General features: G+C 41.9%; 1 protein-coding gene across 1 annotated transcript in view; it reads right to left on the reverse strand.

Moving 5' to 3' along the window:
• Positions 1–2,606: 2,606 nt before the first annotated feature.
• LOC144107780 (uncharacterized) overlaps positions 2,607–21,493 on the reverse strand; it is an 85,642-nt gene continuing 66,755 nt past the window's right edge. The window contains exons 9-11 of the mRNA XM_077640962.1: positions 15,798–15,917; positions 3,860–3,954; positions 2,607–2,743 (exon numbers count right to left, since the gene is read on the reverse strand). Of these exons, the coding sequence (XP_077497088.1) occupies positions 3,872–3,954; positions 15,798–15,917 (203 nt within the window). The 3' untranslated portion in view covers positions 2,607–2,743; positions 3,860–3,871. The remainder of the gene's footprint in view (positions 2,744–3,859; positions 3,955–15,797; positions 15,918–21,493) is intronic.

The raw sequence follows: 21,493 nt of genomic DNA on the forward strand, positions 1-21,493 counted from the left end.
CAGTTAAGTCACCGCGGTAGCTTAGTAGTTATACTGCTCAGCTCCTAGACCGCAAGGCTCGCCTTCGATCCCGGCCGCGGCGGTCGCATTTCGATGGAAGCGAAATGCTGAAGGGCCGTTCACTGTGCTAAGGGCACGTTAGCGAACGCCACGTGGTCGAAATTAGCTGAAGCTTTCCACTACGGCGTCCCTCAAAGCCTGAGTCGGTGAATGGATTTAGAGATTTATTAATATATCTACTGTATGGGATGAAAAACTATACATTTAAAAAGAAGGCATTTGTATACGATCTTGCATAGCACCACCCATCCTTAGCGATTTGTTTTCGCCCCGGTTGGGCAGATCTTTTCCGGATACAGTAAAAGATGCCAATGTCACTAAGATTTTTACGTATTTTGATGACATTCTTATTGTTAACAGAAATGACGGTTCCTTCAAGCATGATGTTTGTAACGTCCCCACTCTGTTCCACCACTTCAGACCTCTAGAACTAACAATGGAACTACTTGAAAAAAGGGTATGCTAATTCTTAGCCATCAACATCTTACTGCATCATGCTCAGACCTGCTGGATGTTGAAGTCTCGTGGCGAAACATCATTGTTACCTTTTCATTCAGCGCACTGTAAACAAAGCAACAGAAGTGCTACGCACATTATCACCTTCCAACAGGGCAACCCATTCAGCTTCAATGATTTCCCGCGTTAAGGAGTTTTTATGCACATTTGGTATCACACATTTTTTAGGAACGGTATGCAGTGACCAACACGGTAATGGGCTCACAAAAATTTCCCACATATGTTCTTTAAGTCACACCTATACGTTGTCCTTTACGTCATGATCGGACAGGCTGGGTGTCCAAGCCTCGTGGCGAAAAACCATTGTTACTTTTTCATTAAGTGCACTCTAAACACGTAAAATATTCCATTGCTCATATTTCCATTTTTTCTTCGCTCAAGAGGCCCTACTTGCACCTCGTGCATGAAAGTTTTTCTTAGCAGTGCAAGCGGATCGAGAACGCTCGATACCCCTCCCATGTTCTGGGCTCTGTAGCGGAAGGGATTCGAAAGAATTGCTTCCAGAAAAGAGCACGGGGCAATAAATAGGCTACGCGTAAGAAAGAAAAAGTTTCCGTCATTCCTTCCTTTCCTGCGATGTCCCATAATCTCAATAAAATAGCGCAGCGTTTCGGAGCAGAGTATTTTTTTCGCCCCCCAAATGTTGAGTTATTTGTGCATGAAAAATTTGACATAACACAAAAAAGAGATTGGCTGTAGAAAAACAGATTACAATAAATTTGTTAATTGCATTGAAAATGTCGTTTTTCAGATACCTCTTTCCTCAGCCAAGCAATATGTAGGACAAAGAAGCAGATGCTTGAATGATAGTCTTAGGGTGCATGGCCGCGACGTAAAGGACACATGTAGGAAAAGTTTGTCAGCCGATCACCGTGTTTCACACTGCATACCAATCCACAAAAAGTGTGTGACCTTGAAAGTGTACAAAAACCGCTTAACTGGGGAAATAATTGATGCTGACTGGATTGTCCTGTTGAAAGATGATTGTGTGAGTAGCCCTTCCGTTGCGTTGTTGCCAAAGAAGGTCGCATATATGTCTTATACGATTTGCTTGTGTATTTTGTGATGGTGCATCTTTGACAAGTCGGTACATAAAACTACCTATTGTTTTGCAAAATAACTTTTCGTTTGCAGTTAGAACTGTGTGTGTCTGTGTTTCTAAGATCTTTCGCTGTGTTTTTTTTCCCCGAGAAATGAACCAAGTCCCAGCGTCTACCCTTCATGAGAAGGGTGATGTTTTGCGGTGCATTTTGTACAGGTTGAATGGGAGCGCAAAGAGAAAATCCCGAGCCATTGGCACTTAAAGAAGCGCTAACACCTGAATTTTCTACCCGACTAAATCAAAGTCCAGTAAAATGCTGAAAGCAAAGGTGAGGAATTTTTGAACGGAAAGTTCGTTGCTTCTCCCGAATTAAAATCTCTCCACATGGGTAACGCATTGATCCAAGTGCCCTTACGGTTTGTTTTGTCAAACAATGCAAGCGTGTTTCTGAAATTGCAGCACGAACATTGGTCATTCCTTCGGGGGTTACTAAACGTGGGAATATATCGATAGAGAGCTGTGAATGGGGTTTGTTATGCTCCAGGGAGCAGCACTGATAAAAAAGGGGGACAGTAGTTTCTATCTTCAGAAGGAACTACCACAGTGCAAAGAATACAAGACATAGGAAGAAATTAAAGGATCAGCTGGGCTGGCTGTCTTTTGGTGCTCAAGGGTCGGTTCTCTCTCATCAATCAACAAAAGCTAGAGATACGGTATAAAAGAGACGCCATATCGCGATTTCTGGTTGCTGTTTATTTAGTGCTAAGGATTCTCCACCGTGCAATAGCTGCATTCTGGTTATAGTGGTTAGCGCGCGTAGCACGCCCATTTTTCTGTTTTCACCTAATTTGCTATGAAACTCGTTTTTTGCACTTTACACTGCTTCAACTACCATTTATTTTATATTTGGTCAATGGACGCACGGAAGAAAGGAAAACATGTAAGCAAAAAACAACGAAGGAAATGACAGCGAAGAAAAAGTGGCGGCCAGATATTTCTCCGCACATTCACAATAAGAAGGAAAAAATAAGTGAAAAAAATCAGGTCTCAGGAGGACCTCCGCTGGTGTAGACACTTGAGGAAGCCCTCCACTTCTTATGTCTTTGTCCTTGTGTAAAATAGTTCCTGCGAAGAAGACAAGAACTCTATATGAAAAAAAAAACGATACATGAGGAAAACTTACATAAAGGCATGAATTGCAAGCAAACCTTTCAAGAAATATTTCAGATTCAGGTTGAAAACCCAGCCAGGACATCTGAATAGCTCTCGTATATCTGAGGTGGTAGACGAATAAGTGCCGTTACTCCTTAGCAGCCAAACGTGAAAAGAATATAAAGATGCCTTTATAGAAGGGGTTATGTGAAATTAATGACAAGTAATGACAGCTGCCAAAAACTTTGAGTTAAAAGTCAGTGGCAAAATTTCGCTATCCCTCTACTTAAAATGATGCGCAAGACATCCTTAAACATGAATCTTCCCTCCACTACGGCACCTCTTCCTTCCTTTCTTCTTTCATTCCCTCCTTTATCCCGTCCCTTACGACGCGGTTCAGGTGTCCAACGATATATGAGACAGATACTGCGCCATTTCCTTTCCCCCAAAACCAATTATTATTATTATTAAGTCGAAGTTGCTTGCGCCTGGAAAATATTTTTCAACCGTGTGTCTTCGCACATGAAATTGACATAATGATGACCAAAAAGATATCTTCATGATGTCTTTGAGACCTAGAAATTGACGTAATCGGCTGTGTTGATTTGTTGCAGCAGCACTACATCACCGAGCATTTTCAAGCCCCGGACGAATGTATGAAAATGACGAAACAACGAAATCCAGCGCCCCTAATGCTGCACCTACTACTGCACGCATGCCAGCAAGTGCCGGTGTCCGTGTTAATTACACACATTGGAACACAAGGCGCTAGTCGTACCGACGACGGCTGAGTGGTCTCAGGTCTGCAAACACAAAGCTCCTCGGATTACTGGGAAAGATTTTTTTCTCTTGAAGAAATTCTTTTCACAAAAATTCCTGGTTTGTGACGGTTGGCTCCTCCCTGAGTTAAGGTGTCAACAGCGGTCCGACTGCACGATGATGTTGCCATAAGTATACTACATGTAGAAATTGGGAGCCAAATATATTGCACGCTGTAAAGAAAAGCTGCTCTCGCATCCCCTTCCTCCGGATTTAAAAATGCACAGCACAAAACACAAAGCGACATGACCATAAGGAAGCTTGACTCACTGCTGCCGCTGGTCAGTTCAGCCGTCGGCCCCGGCCGATGCCCAACAGCCTCATCCTCAAACAGGCCTCCTCTTCCTCGGCCCACAGAGCGGATGCTGCGAAATATAATAGTCAGCAGGTCACAGCTCTGGCAGTAGCGTCTCGAACTTGACCATTAAATACCACGAATTTTGGTAGCCAACCATGTGCAACCTGTGCAAGGAATGCTACTTTCTTATACATGCAAGCCATCTCTTCCTCAGGCAAACTACGAAATGCTCAGAAAGGCACCATCCAGCCTCGTCTGCGAACCTTCCTGTGAAACTGCTTCCTATGGGCGGAAAAAAACTTCTCATGGTCGAATAAAATCTAATTAAACTTAGCTCCAATGGTGACCACCAAAGAAGATTCTGCGACAAAAAAAAATATTTTTTAATGTTTTTTAATGAGAAGCTAATCACAAGGCCATGCTATAAGATAAAAAATATCGATACCTCTGGTGTGTTTTTAATGCTCAGACAGTATAAAGCCAGTTTTATTTACGGTTGCGGTTTGTGAGCGTATTATTACAGGGCAGCATAAACCATGGCCTATTGTTACCATCTGGTGCTTTTTTTTAGTTTCATCCCGCTATAAAGCCATTCAGACTTCAAGTGCAGCACTGCGTCGCCCCACTCGCTTCTTTCCTTCCTTTAGATAAAGAATTATCGCTCAACAGTTACGTTGTGCAGCGGTACACTGGGGTTTCTTGGAGCACTCTTGCGCTCCACTCAGTACATTCACCTTACGTTTTTTTATGATATTGCTGGCCAGGGCCTCTAAATTCTTCCCTTCGTCGCACTTTCTCACGTTGTTTTTGGCATCGTAACGACGCCAAATATTGTGTTTCACGCTGCAAGGCTTTATAGCTCTTTTCCGAAGCTTCTTGAACCAGCAATTAAGAGACGATAAGCCACGAAGCGTGGCTCGAGAATTGGCAGTCCGCCTTCATAGCAGTAGCAGAGAACGAGCATGAAATCGGCTTTCAAGAGCCCCTACTATATATGGATGCATTTTTTAGAAGTACGGAAATGTTATCTGGCCATCCCCATTCTCAAGTAATCGTCAGCCACCATACACTGTGCATTTAACTTTGTGCTTCCAACGCTTTTTAAAATGACTACCAGTCAATTTTTCCCTATACCAGCTGCCTCCTTTGCGGTTTTTCCTTGAGCAGCTAGTGCTGATGTCATAACGGCGCTATGGTTTAATTGTAGCCAAGGCGGCTCCTTTAACCTCTGTCATAATAACGCATTCTTAAAATGAAGCGTTGCATCACTCCATGTTTGCAGGTACCTGTGAGCACTCGAGACCTATGCACTCCTGTAGCGATCTGCGCTTCGCTATCACATGGTCGCGCTGCCCCATCGTGCCGGCAGTCTGTTCGTAGTTTCCCATGAATCCTGGCGCTGTGAGAAGGTTACTATTGGTTTACCCTTGACTTCCATGACACCAGAATTATCTGCGCTAAATTTAAAGCACACAGTGCCCGCATGGGGTCTCTAAATAATCACAACGAACCGTTTTAGGATTTCGTTATAGTACATTAAATCAGACGATCGGGTGCGGCACAACGACCCCACTTTGATAACTGGAGGCTAGAGGGAAATACAAAACTATTGGAAACCAACAAAATCCCACTGCTTGAATCACGAAGACAAGCGCCCGGTTTATTGTTTACGCATAATCTCTTTACATAAATTGAAGACCCTTCATTCATAAATGCTCAAACAGTTATCGTCAAGACTAACGCACCAGTCTGGAGGCCTTTTGCATGAATCAAATTTATTAACGACTGAGGCTTAAATGCACAGTTTTTCCCGCATACCTTTTCAACCTACTGGGAGACATTTTCAAGCCCTGTGGTTTTAATAAAGCTCTTGAAATGCATGTGTAAGAATGAATAAGTATTGTTTTCTTTTGTTTGTATTAATGATTTCAACATTGTAAACTGCCTTTTCTTTGTTTATTCCTCGTATAACACTCTATCTGTGCTACTCCAAAAAACCATGTTTCGCAGCAGTGATAACTTGCATCCTTCCCTGAATAATTTGTGAACATTGTCAGGCTGCTTCTTGTGGTTTCCGTTACTATTTGGACTTTAACTCGGTCACCTCTGCGAAATTCTTTGTTTTCCAGAATACGGTAATATCATACAATTTTAAAAAATAGTAGTTAATAACACTGGCCCTCGGTCCGCGGCGTACCCTATTACTCCACTGGCCAAATATTTAAAAAAATAATCATTTTAATGTTGGACTACATTAAAAAAACTAAGTATGAAAATTCTAGATCTTACAATTTTTTTCCTAGAATCAACTTTTTGTTTAGGTTCAAAGAAGAGTTTTAATGAGGGACTACATTTCTCTCGTGGAGGAATTCAGTGTGGTGGTCCTGTATGCGGGCGGAGCTTCAATGCAGACTTAAGTTGTATCTGACTACAGGTGGTCTCCAGTCCGTCAAGTTGCAGTTGAAGAATTGTGGGAGCGCAGCGCCCGTTTTACAAGGCTGGCGGAAAAATAATAAAAGATTTTAGAAAAATCTAAACAACACCAAAAAAGCCCAAGGAATACACAAATGCAAAAGATTTTACAGTAACAAATAACCGTTCTTGTTTTTCCGCAAGTGCGAAAAGTGCGATCTTCGCTGTTTTCCAGAGTGAAAGGCCATTCTTTTTAAGTAGAGTGAAATAAAAAACGGTGAGTTACTGAATCTAATTTGTGCTATTACGAAAGGACGAAACAAACTGCCGCTCAAAAGTTCGAGTGAGACTCAGGAATACTAATGCACCACACAGATGAAGGTAGTGCTGATGCCGTCATCGTTAAGTGTGCTCCGCAGCGGCTGTCGTGCACACCTCCGAAGTTCAGTGAGGGCTATTTTTCGCCCTATTTCTATACACTACTGAATCATGGGCTAGGAATAATCTAATAGCCTGCAGCGGTGCGGAAACATTCTGCGGCTCTTAGTATGCCTGCATCTTTGATTCTATTGCTTGCATTTACAGTCTGAGAATAACCGATGATATTGTATTTGGTTTCAAGAATTTAACAAGAGCTGTGCCTTGTTTTTCCTTGAAAATCAAATTCAGTCTATTCTGTCGAAATCTAGCTGGGCTTTGAAAAACACTCTTATTTTTCAAATGCTTTTAACAATATTTTCAGTTCTCAGCCCATGTTTAAAGAATAATTAATAATAAATGTTTATGAATAATTCCCTCCGCCCCTTTCCGGCTAAGACTGCCCGAATCTAACCGCCTAACTACAGTGGCGGGCAGATGACAACGACGATGAATATTCCCGCATGCCACGGGTTGAAGACGACGGCGAAGAGCTCTCTTGGTCCGCTCGTCGTTGCTTGCAGCTCTACGCCTGGATTTGTGAATTTCTAAAAGATAGATTTTTCTTCTGTACAGGCGGATCTTTTTGTTCTAATACCTATGGTCAATCAAGAGGTGTGCCGCAAGGCTCTCTTCTTTCTCCGCTGCTTTTCAACATATTAGTTCAGGACATCCCCATTCATCCTAACGTTACAGTTTATGTATACGCAGATGATAAGGCTTTTTTCGCATCAGCAAAGGATATTCATGTGCTCTACGGGTATTTGCAGGCATATCTGAATGCTCTTGAAGTCGGGTTGGACCAAATCAATTTATCACTTAATGTCAGAAAATGTGGCGTGCTGGTATTTCCACCCGACGCTCCTATGTACATCTCGCTAGCCTACCGCTCCACTCCAATTCCGCAGGTGGAGTCGTTTAAGTACCTAGGTGTTACTTATGACCAAAATTTGGACTGGCGACACCATATGAAGAATAATGTTATTAAAGGGGAACGTGCACTGGGCCGTTTGACCCGAGTTGGCAATAAAAAGTTTGGCATGCATCGTGACACGCTACTGTTGCTGTATAAGGCTTATATGAGACCTATTCTGGAATTTGGTTGCCCCTTGTTCTCTGGTAGCTCGAAATACAAGCTGCAGCCATTAGCCTTACTGGAAAGGCGTGCCCTACGGCTATGCCTCGGGCTCCCAAAATCAGCTTCCAACGCTGTCCTTTATCTGGAAGCCCGTATCCCCAACCTCTATTCCCGCTTCCAACTTCTAACAGTGCGTACTTTCCTCAAGACTTTTGACCCGGCCCCAGGCGTTAGTATTCCAATTTTTGTATTCCAACCACACCTTTTTTTGACTAATCACTGGCCACGTTATCAGCTTCCGCAAGTTAGGTTCACGCAGAATCTGTTAGCTCCGCTTAAGGTTGATCTGATCTCCTTGCAACGAGTTGCTGACACGCAGGCTGATCCCGTCTTCTATTACGACTTTATTTTCCCATCCCATGCGAAGCATATGCCCGCACATACCCTAAATGGTCTTCTTTCTGAACACCTACAGAATTTTTCACATCATACTGTTCTCTCCACTGATGCCTCCGGCAGCTGTGAGAAGGCGGCGATTGGCATATATTCGCAGGATCTAGCTTGGAGCTACTCCGTTCGTATCCCTGATTATACTCCTATATTCTTCGTAGAGTTTTTGGCCATTGGTTTGGCTCTTCTCAAAATTCCCAGACATGTCGCACGGGTTCTTATTCTTACAGACTGCCTTTCAGTTATTGTCTCTCTCCAAAATTCGGAAAAATCTTTCTTGGCTAGTTCACTTAGGGTTTTTGTTCCGAGCACAGTGCGCGAGATCCGTTTGGTCTGGGTACCTGGACATTCAGGCGTCTATTTTAACGAGGTGGCTTATTTATTGGCAAGGTCAGCTCTCAGCGCACCTGTAATATATCCCGTCCCTCACCTCATTCTGTTAGCAGCTTCACGTTTCCAGCGGTTCCAACATATTTCAGCCACTTTGAGTGATCCGTTGCTCAATACCGTGGACTTTCAACACCTAGGGTACCCATGGAATATTTGGTGGTGTAAGTCAAGGCTTTGTGAAGTCTCCATGACGCTCCTGCGATGTAGAATCCCTCACTTAAACTTGTACTTATGCAGGTGCGGGTTCGCTGCGACAAACCTTTGTGTATCATGTGGGCAAGTTGAATCAATCGATCATTTTCTCCTCTCTTGCCGGCGGTTCGCGGTTCAGAGAAAGCAATATCTGGAAGTTCCTTTTTCGAGACTAGGACTGCCTCTGTCTCTTACAGTTCTTCTATCGTTCGGTGCGAGCGCCAAGGGATTCCCGTTAAGCAGTGTATGCGGCTACCTTCACGATTACATAAGTGCAACTAATCGATTATCTTGTTAGCTATATACAAAATTCTTTCGCATGTCCAAAAAAGGCTAGATTGATTCTATTCCGGATGACTCATACCTCTTAAATTCATTTTATTTTTCCAACTTTTTTTATCTTGATTCAGTCTTCTGACGTTTCCTTCCCCGCGCAAATGCTTCATTGGCATTCTACTCTAAACCTTGGCCAATCCCCCCCACGTCGGTATGTGCCATATTACTTGAGGAGAAGAAGAAGAAGAAGCTACCCTGGCAGCCGTTATCTTTCTAGCTGCAAATACTTGTAAATATATTCTTCCCGCTACATATTTGGTGGAGGTACTGAATCCGTTAACGCCTACAGTAAACGACAGCGCTTCGCAGTGGACGCCAGTTCGGCCATTTAGCCATGCATTATTTGCTGAGTGTCCATTTTAAAACGCCACCCCACCGTTTCTCCTGAATAGCACATCTATTATTTTCCAATGTGATTCAACGCATCGACCCGTCTAATTCAAATTGCTGTTTATCTAGTCTCTGCTTTCTTCAATCCTTTTGAGTCCGGACAACTTATATCTAGAAATTAATGGCCTATATATTGTTTCGCGTATCCCAAAATTTCAGTGATTGATGGTGCAGTTTAGTTTGCCCTGAATCTGCACAATAAGCATCTTTTATTGTATGCCGAGTGTGTGAAATTTCTCGATAACAATTTTTTATTCAGAACCCATAAAACACACGCGGATGCGGTGTGTGCAGGTAGATTGCACGAAAAGGAAGGTGTGACTTAAAAGAAAAATGGCGAATATGGAATACGCAATATATAGTTCTAGGGAAAACTATTTCACTGCGAAATTCTAAGCCGCCGATATTGATAGCCAGCCCATAACTTAAAACTGCAGGATAAAAAAGCGAAGCGGGAGATATATATTGTACACTCACTAAATAAAACGCTAAAATGAGCACTGAAACTCTAAGCGCAAAATGAGATTTTAGCTTTGGTAATTTTAATACCAGTGGAGGACAATTTCGTTTACTAGGTGCGAAGATTCTTCTTTAGAACTGTAATTACCCTCCTTTTTATATCCTCTCTAGGAGCGAATATGTTTGTGTTTTTATGTTCGCTTCATAGTTGCCTTGTTCGCGTTTCATTTCTAGCTTATAGTGCATCAGCAAATGGAGCCGTTGCACTTGTTGTTGTCACAGGTACAATATCAAGACCTTCTGCGTCATAAAACACATAAAATGCACAAGTATTTATTGCATTAAAAATCGAGCAACACGTAATAAATATTTCAGAACAGAAAGCAAACCTTACAAGTTGCATGAAGTATGTTCGCACGTTGCGATCTCGCACCACAATGAGCGGTCCGATATTTAAAAACTGAGCTCATTATGTTGTGAAAGGCTCAAATTGTGAATCGAAACTAGCACCCTACAACAAAAAATTTAGAAAATTGAATTGTTTCTGTTAGCCAATTGTGCGGCTTTGAAATAGACATTATTTTGTGAATATTGTCCGCCTTGCCACCAATTCTACCTGCACAACAGCGCCGAGGTACCTTACGTGGCTTATGAACTAAAAATAGGTGTCGAATAATCCGAGGTACCCTATATTTTCTTATTTTGATTTTACATTTTCCAGAAGCTACATCGTTCAACCTTTACGAAATGTGGAAGTTTTGCGTCGTTCATCCAAACAATTCCTAACAGCTTTTTTCAGGTGGTTGGTGCCGCCTTTTTTCTTTTCCAAGAGGTTGCCTCCTTTATGACTTCACGAGTTATAGTGCGCATAATCCATCAGAATTCATTAAAATCCATGTTTCCACAAGGATGCCTCTCTAAATAGCTTTTTGTAACTTGCATTATTCAAATTCCTCATTACACGTTACTTTCCTACCATTTGTTGTCTGAGTGGGCGTTCAATCTGCACACGTACGTTCGTTTCCTAAACTGTGCGCTCTCCTCTTGGTACCAAGTTACCAGTCCGCTTGCCTAACCTGTACAAACCGACGTGGTCCTCAGCCCTACAAATACCATTCACATGCGCTGAGCGCACGGGGCACAAAATATTGGGCCCTCCACTTTCACGGAGGTGCTCTGACGATGGCTCCTATCCAGCTTGAAGCACTGGGAAATATTTTTCTTCAAGAGAGATAGTCGAGAAACTGAGTGGAAAGAATGTTGCCGAATAGCTAGGAGTCAGCAGGATGCTTCGGAGCAAATGAAACAGTTAAAAGGTCTTGGCTGGAGTGTCTGTAAATACAACTATCTCTGGCAAAAGCAGACAAATATAAATATTTCATGATCGTTGAACGCCTTAAAATATCGGTTTTAACTGCCAATCCTTCCATTAAGTGCAGCATAATGGTCTCAAAATGTGTACATACGCATCCCGTTTAAATCAATTCTTGCACCGCTGTTGAAAAAAACGTTTCAGTCGAAAACAAAACCAGAAAAATGTGGCCCCCTTCAGAACACCATGGTGAGGCATCACTCTTTTAAAAGCCTTGAAGAACTCTCAAGTGCGGAAATTAACAGATTCCATGGCCAGTGTGGGGCGCCTTGAACATTCCATCCAAGGTACGCTATCCCAAGCTGGCATGCAGCAGTCCCGATATTCGTGTAAAGTGAGCTATTTTCGGTTCTCAAAGCATGTCTCTTCTATGATCTCACCACCAACAGGTGGCATCGGACTACCCACACGCACATTTCCAAAGAATGCAGCACGCAAGGCGGAGCCACTTCACTTCGATAGGCGGAAGTGGAATGAAGAAATATACGGAAAATTCAAAGTAAGGAAAAACACGCAAGCTAAAGAGCATGGAAACGTAATATTTCGTTAGCGGTTCCTTTTTAGAAGTGATCCAAATACATTGGTACACACGCAAGAAGTGCAGTTCGCCCACGTGCGTTTAAAAAAACTTATAGCTGACATTCATCTGTTACGGCGTTTTGGTTTTGTTACCCGAAGAGTAGTCTCACGTCAAAAGCTCAGTCCTCGCTATATCAGCCATAACTTAACTGCGATGTATGGCACACTTAATTGTTATATTTAGTTACAACACTGACACTTGTCCACTTCAAGAGCCCGAATCAGATCGAATGAAGAAGCCGCCATTTTTCTATAAGTTACGAGATCTAACCTCGCCACGTGGCGTGATGAGATTGCTGGTGAACTCCTGCTGTCTTGGAGGTCGTTCAATGTACAAATATCCCGTGATGAGAGCTCAGGTAATAAAGAGTCGCAAGCTCGTTTATGGAGCAGAAATATGCGTCATTTGCGATTAAAATTAAACAATTGACGAATTAAACGAGACGCTTTCAATCGCACAAAATATCTGATGCTTTAGTGCAGAGGTTTGCAGTACACCGCAACGCGTGAAAAAATGCTACGTAGGAATAAGCCATGGGCAGTTCCACTTGATAAATTATTATATCTGCCGCCTCTATTTCCTTCGAGCCATTTAAAGCTCTCAACCTACACAAGAATGAAACCTACACAAGAATCAAGAATGGCATAACACAAACAAGTCCCGGTTGTTAAGCCTATACGTTATCTCGTACTGTACCTGTTTCTAGGCGATATTGGAGAGCTTCAGTATAGAGTACGCTGACATACTCAAAGGCATTGCGTACGCTATCAAATAGCGTGTTTCGTACTGCACACGCGCCAAACGCTATTCCAAATGAAGGTTTAACGTACGTGCGCGTTACGTACGCTGTTTCTCGAATTTCGCGTGCGTGCTCTTGCGTACGTTAGGAGAAATAGCGTTGTCGAGATGGTGGCGCCCACGTCTCCCGCTTCGGAGGGAATTCTTCAGTGTTATTGAGTTTTTAGGCATATTAATTGCCTTTAAATAGCCAAAGTGATTTTCGCTTTGCCTGTTCTCGCCAGCAGCATAACGAATCAGAGATAAACATGCCCAATTGTGGATTCAATGTAACGATTCCGCCGTTATTACCCCTAACAAGAAACCACCGACTGTGGATTGGCTTGGCTTGGAGTTTTACAAAGCACTCATAGCCTGGCCAGTCGAAATCGTTTCGGCGGTAGGCAGAAGGGTCCGAAAGACCTCAACATGACGTTTTTAAAACCATGCTTGGTCAAAAAACCTAAAATAAATTAGGCCCTGACTCGAGTGAACTGGTTATCAGCTGTCTATCTGCGCGCTACCACTTGGATAACCTTGGCTAAGTGTGAAAAATGTGTCACAAAATATTTTCGCATTCTATCACCACATGGCGCCACGGCGGCCAGCGCTATCGTTGCGTTCGGTTTGACATACGGTAAACAAAGTGTTCATGCGATTTCCAGTGTAACCTATCGCTAAATACTTGCGTATAACGTACGTAAGCGCTCATACGCTATACTAATTCTCTAATATTCTTCGCCTAAATTTTCATTGTTGGAAATTTATTCTAGCTAAAAAAATTTAAACAGTTAGCAATGGGCAATCAAAGATATAGCAAAAGGAACTTGTTTCTTTTCTTCAAGGGAGAATAAATTTACCTCAAGCTAGTGAATTACATATGATGAATTTTTGTACATATATAATTTTAGATTGTAAGGCATTAAGTCCAAAACCGATATGCTGGATGGTTCACTTGTATAGTACCAAAAATTTAAGTTAATTTGCAGAAAAACTGACCACATGTGCTTACACACTGATCCTAATGACATTTCTAACGCTTGCAGTGGCCAAACAGATTCTTCTGCATACCTCCCTAAGCAGCCATCATTGTCTAACATGCCCTTTGTGAATTTTTGTTTTACTTGCGTCTCACATGTTCTGACGAAGGCAAAATGTAAATTTTCTCCTCAAAACAACAGGGCCAATTTTAGGTTCTGTCCATTCTTTTAAATTTATACTTGAGGCAAAAGAGCTCTCACATATTCTGGTATCTAAAAATACGAAAAAAAAATTTGTTCTGGCGTATTTCCTTATGTTTTAAAGGTTGCCAAAATTACTTCACCATTTAATATAGGTGACTGCAAATTTACCACTAACTGCCATTCGCTTTGTTGTCTGTCTTATTGAGCAAAATTGTTCAAAACGAATCCCTTAGCCGCTCACAGAATATCTGTCAAAATTCATGGTACTTTCAACGCCCCCATTCGGTTTTCGTTAAGAACTTTTTTGTAAAAACGCTTTGGTGTCTTACGCTGAAAAAATTTAAGGATGCCATTGACAATGGTCTTCCCGTCGGAGCAATATTTATGGATCTCATCACGGCTTTTGAGACGATAAACTACTGCATCCTCCTCCACAAAAAACCTGACTAGAAATCCGTGTTGCGTTTTTACAACTTGAAAGCCATTTCTCTAATCGGTATCGAATTGTTCGAGTAAACAATACCGATTCACCTGCGAAACCTGTAACCGTGAGAAATCCTACAGGATGAAATTTGGGCCCGTTACTGTTTCCAGCCATACACTCATAATCTGCCCAGCTCGCTGAGTCGCGTTAACTCTATTCTGTATGCAGAAACCACCATTTTCACATCTGAAAAATTTCTGACTGTACTTCAATAACCGCTTAACGCTTAGCATTTTATTGCGGCGCAGTATTAACCTCCTACCTATTAACTCACCAAAAAGAATGTCATTGTATTCCATTCACCTCAGATTGCACTTCTGATATCTGCATCGGTTCTTCTTAACGTGAACTTTCTGCCACCTTGTGACACAGCCACTTTTCGTGGTATAGTTATAGATAACGCTATGAATTGAATCTGAATTTCGTTTGGTCATCGCAACTAAATAAAAACAAGCCGCCGAATTCATCCACAATTTATATTATCAATGTGCTTTGCTAATACACAAAGTCATCTCTCATACTGCTTGTCTTCCTGGGGTAATCATACTATACATATTTAGAACACATTCAGCGCCTTTAAAAACAATCAGTTAGACTAATTACATTTATCCGGTTACTGTCTCACTTGGCTAAATACCCTATCCTTCTGTCAGCCTTTCCTTTTCGAGCTATCGGTTAGCATGTACCCATGAAAAAATCGCAATATTACGGATCAGATCTTTTACATTGCTGACCACAATAATAAATATAACGATATTTTTTAAGCGCTATAATTTTCTTAAAAGAAGCTAGAAACAAAATATGGCAAATTTACTATGAAGTTTTCTGGCAAATAGCCGTGGAATCCTTAGCATTTTGAAATTAAAAAATCATTGCCTTAAATTCATTTTAGACTCGCATTACACAGCGTTTCATGACGATATTGACTGATACCTGATAAACTACTTAAACAGCGTGTTTCTTCGCTGCATTTGGCTACTAGCTTGCTACTGTTAGTAAAAAATTGATACAATATGCCAATATTATCACTGTTTGCTGCATTCTGTATCACCTTGTAATCTGCTTATTGCTAGGAGGCTCTACCTGCAGTCTCACATAGGGTTATCTGGCTGCAACACGCATTGTTTAACGAACGTTGCTGCATATTCGATGAATAAAACTTGAAACGAAATAACGGTCATGTTTCATTCATTTCTTCCAAATAGGAGACCATTCTCGTTATCTGCAGACGGTTCATAGTATATATACTTTCAGATATTTACTGCGAAAAAGTATAACAATTTTAGTGACACGATAGTGCGCTGTTAATAGTGCTTAAATACCATTTTTATTTTCCATAATTTCAAGCGTCAGCGAAGGGCGTCATGCTTTAAATGCATATTTGCTCACCCAATGGTGTTTCAAACTGGCTGTGGACCACGCCGTGTGCAGCACTGAGGGGCGCTGCAGCCGGGACGGAAGCGAGACCAGGCGTGACCATGGCCCCGATGCTCTGATGATTACCCCAGCCTGCGTGTTTCGAATTTCGCCAGTGATGATCAAAAATCGCTTGTCTCTCACCTCAATGCAATTTGCAAGGAGAGCTCAGCAAAAACACACTCCATACAAACCAGACTTACCAATATATAAACATGCGCTCTTCCATGCTTAGGCAGTGTTCACGATATCAACCCATAAGTTCATCCTTCCATTTTTATGCTAAAAAGATAAGTGACAAGCACCTTTTCCGCTCCTTGAACAAGCGAAGATTCAAACGCCTTTACTAAGTCTGGTTTCCGTGTGATATTTCAATCCTTGAGGTGGTGAATGCAGAAGGTGCCGCATCGGGTTTTATTCATGGTGCCGAGGACTGCTGCGGCGTCTCTGCACACACATACTCGTTTGATTTCGTCCAAGCCTTTTCATATCACAAGGACAAGGAGTACGATGTGCTATACATAATTGTGACCATGAGCACTTGATACGCGCTGAGAAACGGAGAGTTGTCTACAGAAGACCACAAATACCGGCCCCCAAGGCCGATGCTGGGGAGTGGATTAAATGTTTTGCGTAGGAAATGCCTCCAAGAACATCGATACATTCATGCCTTAAATTATTGCAGATATGGTTGAAGAACTCGACTAAACAAGGGTTACAGTATAAGCCTTCATACGGAGCCTAATGCCGTATTAGGAGCATTTAAAGAGACTCTAGACTAGAGAGCATAGCCCAATTATAGAATTTTGTCAAAAGAACTACAACTGGGGCTAGTTGGAAATGCATCCTTGAAGGTATTGGTGAGCGCTACCAAAATACGGAAAGGGACGAACACACAAGACAAGCGCTTTCTAACAACTGTTTATTATCTGAAGGAGCATGCCTATATACACATATTAACGTCAAGTCATACACAGAAGAGGGAAGAGCACACGACGCTGACAAGAGCGATATGAAGGAAAAATATATAATAATAAAATATCAACACGTGCCTTTACAACAGCCGAAGATTGCTATTCCTGAGGTAGTTTAATTCGGTTCTCCCTAGCATCACCGAAGGGGAGCTGATGCATTGATTATCTGGAGCAACGTGCATAGCGAAAGCTTCGATAATTTCGCGTTCCCGTCTGTTTCTGGCCCGACCTAATACCTTGGTGTTGTTTAGCATCGGGGTGCATTTGCAGTGTGCGCAATGTGGTGCCAGGTTTCCTGATTTCGCTACTTGCTCGCATAATCTTTCGTGCTCTCTGAGCCTCTTGTTCAGGCATCTACCCGTTTGCCCTACGTAGGTTCGTTGACAGCTAAGTGGAATGCTGTAAATGACGTTTTCTTCACACTCTCGATAGGTGATGTCGTGTTTGGCGTTGCACCCAGGTTTCTTTTTGTGGTCTTTATTCTCGTTGGCCTTTTTGCACATTCCAATGAGCTTGTCAAGCTGTCGCTTGTGACAGCTTTTACTGCGGGTCTCCCGCGCCATGTATTCATTAGGCGCAAATAAATAAACCATTATTATTATTATTATTATTATTATTAACCTCAACTCCGTACTTGTTCGCTGTCTTCCTTATTCTGTGGGAGATGTTGTGAATGTATGGCATCACAACGGGGCGTCCTTCATAGCTCGGCTTTTTATTCTTATCGGACCTAGTAACTTCCCTTACTAAGCATTCTGCAATGCCGCCAAGTAACTGCTCAGGATAGCCACAAGCCCTTAATCGGGAAACCTGTTCAACAATGCTGTGACTAATCGAGTGGGGGCATGATTTTTTTATAGCTAGTTTTAGGCAAGAAGTTGCTACAACTCGTTTAACAATTTTAGAATGACCAGAATCAAATCGCAACAGTGGTTTTTCTGCCCAGCAAGTGTGGTTGTCGCTGCAAGTCCCCAGCAGGTCTAGGAATCTAATCTGGCTGCCCTGTGGGGTTTCAGATGTGAACTCAAGGCCAGGAAAAACACTCTTCCATTCATTAAGAATAACTTCCACGTTTATGGAGTCGGTTAGGCTGTTGGGAAGGCAAAACAGGTAATCATCAACGTACCTAAAGCAAGCTAAAATATTGTGCGTATTTAGTATCCTCGATATCTTCCGATTGCCCTGTGCCAAAAAAATGTCGGACAGCACAGGTGCCAAACAAGATCCAATACTTATGCCTCCTTTTATTATTATATATTTTTCCTTCATATCGCTCTTGTCAGCGTCGTGTGCTCTTCCCTCTTCTGTGTATGACTTGACGTTAATATGTGTATATAGGCATGCTCCTTCAGATAATAAACAGTTGTTAGAAAGCGCTTGTCTTGTGTGTTCGTCCCTTTCCGTATTTTGGTAGCGCTCACCAATACCTTCAAAGAATTTTGTCCACTATCCATTCTTCAGATGTTTCGCTGTAGGTTACTTTAGGATGGACTCTAAAGACTAGAGCTAGCATTTCAGGGCGACTTGTCGGCAAAAGCTTTTCAGTTGCTTCTAAAACGAAAGAACGGTAGCACAACATAGTAACCTTCGTTTCAGACGCATGAACTACGACCGCTCAAGAATTACCCAGAGAATTTCAAAGTCGCAGGTAATGCACATGATACATGGCGCACGTTCTTCTAACTCTCGTTCTTCTACTTCGAACTCTCGTGGCGTAGCTATAGCGTTATTTCCTGTCAGCTGACGAAACGTTTGCCAAGCATTCTGACGGTTACTCAAGGAGTTATCAAATCTACGTTCGCACTATTAAGATTTGGCTTTCTTTAGGTTCCTAATAAATCTCTTTCGATGTTTCTTGAAATCTTGTAATATCTATATGTCTCTTGTTCGTAAAAACTGGTTAAATAAGAAATCATTGCGTTTTATACGCTTATAGAGCTCAGTTTAAATCCATGGCTTCCTTGCCTTTTTATGCTTAGTGATAGAGATCTCTGTAAAAGCGGCTATAATATTGGCTTGTACCTTGGCAATAAGATCCTCATAATGACAAGAAGAAATTGGCTAAGCATAAACACTGGTCCGTTGGAAATTTTCAAGTAATGAAAGGAAAAAACCTACGCCCTGACTGCTATGCTCTCCCTGCCATACATCTGTTTTGTACAGGCTTGTGTTTCGACATGTTTGTGGTTTGGAAATAAAGCAAATATTGGCAAATAATCCCTAACAACTGATCTGAGCGCCCCACAGCAAGTATAAAAGTTTGGAAAATTGGCAAAACAAAGGCCAATCACTGTTTCTGAATTTAAAGATATTCTTGTGGGCTCTTGAATGAGATTTTTGCCGCCATTTGCAAGCACGGCTCTCACTATTTGAATGCTTGCATTATTACTGGAGATACAATCGTTAATAAAATCCCCTAAAATTTCTATACGTTTTCTGTGTACGTGTACTAATGTAGGACGCAATCAATGTAATTAAAAAAGCTTCTAAAGATGCCCTCGGGGGGTCGGTATAGAGCAACAATTTCAACTTTCTTATGTTTGATCGCTACAGACTCAAAATCATCACGCACTCTTAAGAGATCAGTTTGGCAATAAAAGAAACAACCATTCCGGATGTAGATAGACACGACTCCATCAGGCTTGTGTGCGCTATAAAAAGAATTATGTCTGTAGCCTGCTAAATAGTGGACATCTGCACTGTTGGTGAACCAGGTCTGCGGAAACGCTAGAAAACCGAACTGACAATTCACCTGGGAAAAGGGGCCATCAACCTGTTCTAGTCCATTCGTCAGGCTTCGTGTGTTCAAATGATATATGGAAATTCTATTTGCTAAAAACAATTTGTCAGTGTAAACTAAATAATGAAACACTTTATGGTATGATAAAACACTTTCTTGGGGAACCAACCTGCACTCACACTGGGAAAGTGCACACATTTATGCAACCTTGTCCACATCACTTTCTGTTGGAATGCAAATAGCGTGCGCGCGAGGCTGGTTACGAACAAAGTTCTTGCCGCCAGAGCTCCAAGAAACTATTAGCCATATTCTTTGGCCGTTTTTTCGGCGAGGCGCCGCAACCTTCTGTTCATCGGTGTCAAGTTTAGATTAGTGTAGAAAGAGCCTAGTTAGTGCTACGAAAGCCCCATTACTCTGCTCCCTACTCGGTAATATTTTTATTTATTTATTTATTTATTTATTTGTTTTTTAAGTCATACTGTACGCCAGTACAGGCTTATACAGGAGTGGATTTACGTAAATGCATGCGCAGAAAGTCAATAATTCAAAAATCGCAGAAATTCAGAACTAATAGCAATCTGCATACAATACCAGGGAACAGGAGCAAAGGTAACGGGAATATTTCACGTCTAAAATAAAAGTTCAGTTTTGTCGGCGAACACATCGACCGATGTGCTATTCACACAGTCATGCGGAAGCACATTCTATAATTCACTGGTTAGTGGAAAGTAAGAATATTTGAATGTATTACAATTTACCGCAGTGGGCCGAATGCACAATGCCTGATTTGATTTATTGGAACGATGGAAGGGTGGTTTCAGGCATCCATCTCTATTTGTGTTTATAGGGTTGCTGCAAAGAAGAAGGAAGAATTTCGTTGATGCAATGCGTCGGCTACTTTCAAGGGTCGGTATGTTTACTTGGCTGGGCTGAGCAGTCAGCCTGTCATGGCGGGAATAACGAGATTATACTCTCGTACCGGAGAGCTGAGTTCTGAATTGTGTCAAGTTTATCAGTAAGATATATTTCGTATGAATTCAACATTATGCTCCTATGTTCGAGTATTGGTCTATCAAGGGTTTTGTATGCTGATAAATTTACCTCAGAGGTTGCCGCGACAAATAATGAAGGAGGCCGATATAAAAGCTTTTTGTAAGCTCTTTGGAAGGCCCTCGAGCCCGTTTACATGCAGCAGCTTGGAAAAGCGTGGCATACCAAGTATACCGTGAATTTTTTCACAAACCAGTTTCAGGTCGAGATAATAGCAAGTTTAATATGCAAACAATGAAGATAATATTTGCACCATTTGCTTCTTCTAGAAGCAAATAATAAAATCTTATATAAAGCCGCTGCGGTAGCTTAGTTGTTATGGCAGTCGGCTGCTCACCCCAAAAAACGCCGGTGCGATCTCGGCCATGGTGACTGAATTTCGATGCAGGCGAAATTCTAAAGGCTCGTGCACTGTGCGATGTCAGTGCAGGTTAAGCAAGCCCGGATGGTCGAATTTACCGGAGCCCTTCACTACGCCGTCCCTCATCGCCTGGGTCGCTTTGGGATGTTAAACTCCCATAAACGTTAACAAACATATGCAAAAAAATTAAGAGCAAATAGATTAGGTTTCATACAGTCATACTTGAGTATAGGCATGCAGGAAAGCCTTCAATTCTGAATGGTTCGTATTTCGGACGTCAATGTCTATTTCATTTAAACAATTTATTAACATCAGTAAATTATTCTCAAGGATTCGTCTGCTGTAATTTCTCCTATGTCTAATAGCGTTCCACATTTCTGTGCGGCGTGCACTGTAGGCCGGTACATTATAAAGTAAATTGTCAATTTCTAATGTAAAATCATGTTTATATTTACTGAAGGAAGATGGCCGCTGTAGTGTATATGCGTAAAGGTCGAGGATTTTTCTTGCGTGGCACTTTTCGAATCGAAGAGAACGTCTCTGT

This window comes from Amblyomma americanum, chromosome 1, assembly GCF_052857255.1.
Source record: "Amblyomma americanum isolate KBUSLIRL-KWMA chromosome 1, ASM5285725v1, whole genome shotgun sequence".
Classification (NCBI taxonomy): domain Eukaryota; kingdom Metazoa; phylum Arthropoda; class Arachnida; order Ixodida; family Ixodidae; genus Amblyomma; species Amblyomma americanum.